The following is a 4,592-nucleotide window of genomic DNA, read 5'->3' as shown; positions in this document are numbered from 1 at the left end:
ATTTAATCATTTATCTTAAACCTTTATAAATTATTTTATCAGTAATAAAATCTGATTTTAATCCTACAGACAATTTTTACTTTGCAGCTGACTTAACTTCTTATGGCTCGGGGCAGTATTGAGTAGCTTGGATGAAAGGTGCCCAGAGTAAACGGCCTGCTCCTCAGTCCCAGTTGCTAATATATGCATAGTAAGCTTTGAAGTTTCTAAAACTGTTTGAATGATGTCTGAGAGTATAACAGAACTCATATGGCAGGCAACCTGAGAAAACTCAGCCCTATCGAATGCACAGTGGGATATGGGTGAAGTTGTCTTTCCTAAGGCCTCCACTAGATGTCAACCATCTTTAGAAATTTGAATGAGGCTTCTACTGTGATGTGGGGCCGGATAACAGCTCTTTGAGTCAGTGGTCTGGCAGAGAGCCAGGTCCTGGTCATACGCATTTCACATGATAGCGACCTGCGTTCCATGGCTTTTCTACAGACAATGGAATTCTCCGGGTTGGAACGTTATTGAAGATTTATGATAAAAACATCCTAAAGATTGATTCTATACCTAGTTTGAAATGTTTCTACGACCTGTAATATAACTTTTTTTTTTAAATTTCGTCCGATGTTCGGCTGGACCTGTACAAGCGTTTGGATGTGTACTAAACGCCCTAACAAAAGTAGCTATTTGGACATAAATAATGGACATTATCGAACAAATCCAACATTTATTGTGTAATTAGGATTCCTGGGAGTGTATTCTGATGAAGATCATCAAAGGTAAGGGAATTTTTATTATTATTTTTTTTTATTTTTATAATGTTATTTCTGAATTCTGTTGACTCCAACATTTTTTTTTTCTGAGCGCCGTTCTCAGATTATTGCATGGTTTGCTTTTTCCGTAAAGTTTTTTTGAAATCTGACACAGCGGTTGCACTAAGAACAAGTGTATCTTTAATTCTATGTGTAACGCATTTTCATCAACATTTATGATGAGTATTTCTGTAAATTGATGTGGCTATGCTATCATCCCGTTAGTTAGATTTCAGCCCAAAGAAGTTTTAATGTCTGGAGGAAATCACAAAGATCAAGATTCATGACAAAGGTCAACCTGCGACTGGCAGAGGCAATGGAAAAACAAAATTGTTTTCACAATTAACAAGCCTTTTCTTGTTTCAAGGATGTTTTATGATGAAAAGTACAATATATCCTTGTATACTTGTACAACTATGGAGCATATATATATAATTGTACAATTTGTTAAAATAAAAAAACACACAAAATGATCACATTGGTATTTTAACTGTTTTTTTGTAAGAGTTTAAATCTTAAACAGTATATATATTTATTTATTAATTTTTTTTACCTTTATTTAACCAGGCAAGTCAGTTAAGAACACATTCTTATTTTCAATGACGGCCTGGGAACAGTGGGTTAACTGCCTGTTCAGGGGCAGAACGACAGATTTGTACCTTGTCAGCTCGGGGGTTTGAACTCGCAAACTAACCACTAGGCTACCCTGCCGCCCTATAAAACAAGTGCAGTATGTTCTGAGAATGTTACTTTAACGTCAACTCATAACGTCACACTATAACTTCATGGGAGTCTTATGGAAAGACTGCATGTTGTTTTGGGTGGATTGAGTGACGTCTTCATCAACATTTGCAGAATATTCCTGTAATATTTTCACCTCTTGTCAGACGCCAACAGTCTAGTCGCCTGCAGACATTCATAAGGAGTTCTAGTAGTTTATTTGCCATTTGCAGGTATTAAAAGTAATACATACATTGTAATTCCTTGTTGGATGTCTCACATATAGGACAGTACATACCAGAGGAGGCTGGTGAGGGGAGGACGGCTTATAATAATCTGGAACAGAGTGAATGAAATGGAACACATGGAAACCACGTGTTTGATACCATTCCAATTATTCCCCTCCAGCCATTACAAGCCTGTCCTCCCCAATTAAGGTCCCACCAACCTCCTGTGGTACAAACACAAACAGTAAAATATATCATTAAATCACACTGTCAGAGTGTGTGTTTGTAAGTGTGTGTTTGTCAGTGTGTGTGTGTGTGTGTGTATCCTGTTTATGTTTCCAGTTTGTGTGTGTCCAGTGTGTCCAGTGTGTGTGTGTGTGTGTATCCAGTGTGTGTGTGTGTGTCCAGTGTGTGTGTGTGTGTGTGTATGTTTCCAGTTTGTGTGTGTCCAGTGTGCCCAGTGTGTCCAGTGTGTGTGTGTGTGTGTGTGTGTGTGTGTGTGTGTGTGTGTGTGTGTGTGTGTGTGTGTGTGTGTATCCAGTGTGTGTGTCAAGTGTGTGTGTGTTTCCAGTGTGTGTGTCAAGTTTGTGTGTGTGCGTGTGTGTCCAGTGCTTGTTTGTGTGTCCAGTTTTGTGTGTGTGTGTTCAGTGAATGTGTGTGTTTGTGTTTCCACTGTGTTTGTATGTGTGTGTGTCCAGTGTGTGTGTGTGTCCAGTGTGTGTGTGTCAGGTGATTATTTCAGGGATACTGACGAGTCAACACAAACATAAATCCCTGGATAGAGGGGCTCAGTGAATGTGGAGGTGAATGTGATCAGGTGGTTCAGTGTGTCAGAGGAGGCTCTATAGAAGGACAGAGTGCCGGCTGGCCAGTCCAGATACACTCCTACTCTGTGGGAGCTGGAGGAGGGGACGTCTATGGTAGTGGGTTTATTATTGTGCCTGGCAGAGTAACTGTTGTCAGAGCAGAGCAGACCCCAGGACTTGTCATTGTATCCAAGACCACAGTCATCACCCCTTCCTCTCCTGCTGATTCCTTTATATGTCACTCCTACATCAGCCCTCCCACTCCACTCTACCTCCCAGTAACAGCGCCCAGTCAGACCCTCTCTACACAGCACCTGTCTCCAGTACTGAAATCTCTCTGGGTGATCAGGATACGGCTGCTTCTCTCTCCTCCATGTCACCTTTCTGTTCTCCTCAGACAGAGAGAGGAGTCTGTTTACTGTGTTTGGGTCCAGTGTGAGATCACAGACATCTGATGGATGAAACCAGACACAATATTAGAAATCATCATCATTCACATTAGAATGTTAACTCACTTTTCACTAATTCATTTAATGTAGATGTTTCTAGGTATCAAAAGGAGAAGTTAAGGTAACTTGAGACTTGTTGAATGATCATATGTTATACTGTATGGTAATATAAAACACACTTATTCACATTAATTACACACACACACACACACACACACACACACACACACACACACACACACACACACACACACACACACACACACACACACACACACACACACACACAAAGCAATTTTTGTAAACTTTGGTGTCCCTGATTTCTGCTACTGTAGAACGACAGCTGATATTTAATATGACCAAGTAAGTAATGATGGTGGTCTTTTACTTCGACTTAACTTGAATTAAGACTTATTCTTAGTCATATTCTTCACAGCAGTCAACACTCACATTTTCTAAGCCCAGGTTTCATTCTGTTCTCTCCACCATGTTCCACACTGTAGCGGTAAGCAGAAGAACAGACAGTCATTGAGGGATACACACACACACACACACCACACACACACACACACACACACACACACGGGTGACACACACACACACTGGTGACACACACACACAGGAGACACACAAACACACACATACACACACATACACACACACACACTGGAGACAAACACACACACAGGAGACACACACACACACACATGCACACACACACACACACACACACTGATGACACACACACACACCGGAGACACACAAACACATACACACTGGTGACAAACACACACACTCTGGAGACACACAAACACACACATTCACACACATACACACACACACACACTGGAGACAAACACACACACAGGAGACACACACACACACATGCACACACACACACACCGGAGACACACACACACATACACACTGGTGACACACACACACACTCTGGAAACACACACACACACACACACACACACACACACACACACACACACACACACACACACACACACACACTGGTGACACACACACACACACACAGGAAACACACACAAACACAGACACTGGAGACACACACACACACTGGTGACACACACACACACGCACACACACACAGGAAACACACACAAACACAGACACTGGAGACACACACACACACTGGTGACACACACACACACACACACACATGACACACACACACACACACACACACACACACACACACACACACACACACACACACACACACACACACACACACACGGGTGACACGGGTGACACACACACACACACACACACAGGAGACACACAAACACACACATACACACACACACTGGTGACACACATACAATGGACACACACACACACTGGAGACAAACATACACACAGGAGACACACACACACACACACACACATACACACACACTCCGGTGACACACACACACACACACTGGTGACACACACACACACACCAGAGACACACACACACACATACACACTGGTGACACACACACACACACTCTGGAGACACACACACACTGGTGACGCACACACACACACACACACACACACTGGTGACACACACAC

At 42.5% G+C, this 4,592-nt stretch overlaps 1 protein-coding gene across 1 annotated transcript in view; it reads right to left on the bottom strand.

Annotated features, from left to right (window-relative positions):
- Positions 1 to 1,719: 1,719 nt before the first annotated feature.
- LOC135567517 (NLR family CARD domain-containing protein 3-like) overlaps positions 1,720 to 4,592 on the bottom strand; it is a 22,858-nt gene continuing 19,985 nt past the window's right edge. Inside the window, exons 9-10 of the mRNA XM_065014881.1 lie at positions 3,453 to 3,499; positions 1,720 to 3,004 (exon numbers count right to left, since the gene is read on the bottom strand). Coding sequence (XP_064870953.1) covers positions 2,481 to 3,004; positions 3,453 to 3,499 — 571 coding nt within the window. The 3' untranslated portion in view covers positions 1,720 to 2,480. The remainder of the gene's footprint in view (positions 3,005 to 3,452; positions 3,500 to 4,592) is intronic.

This window comes from Oncorhynchus nerka, unplaced genomic scaffold (genome assembly GCF_034236695.1).
Source record: "Oncorhynchus nerka isolate Pitt River unplaced genomic scaffold, Oner_Uvic_2.0 unplaced_scaffold_1965, whole genome shotgun sequence".
In the NCBI taxonomy this organism is placed as follows: Eukaryota; Metazoa; Chordata; class Actinopteri; order Salmoniformes; family Salmonidae; genus Oncorhynchus; species Oncorhynchus nerka.
The sequence above is the reverse complement of the archived record's forward strand: the minus strand, read 5'-3'. Positions and strand labels throughout refer to the sequence as shown.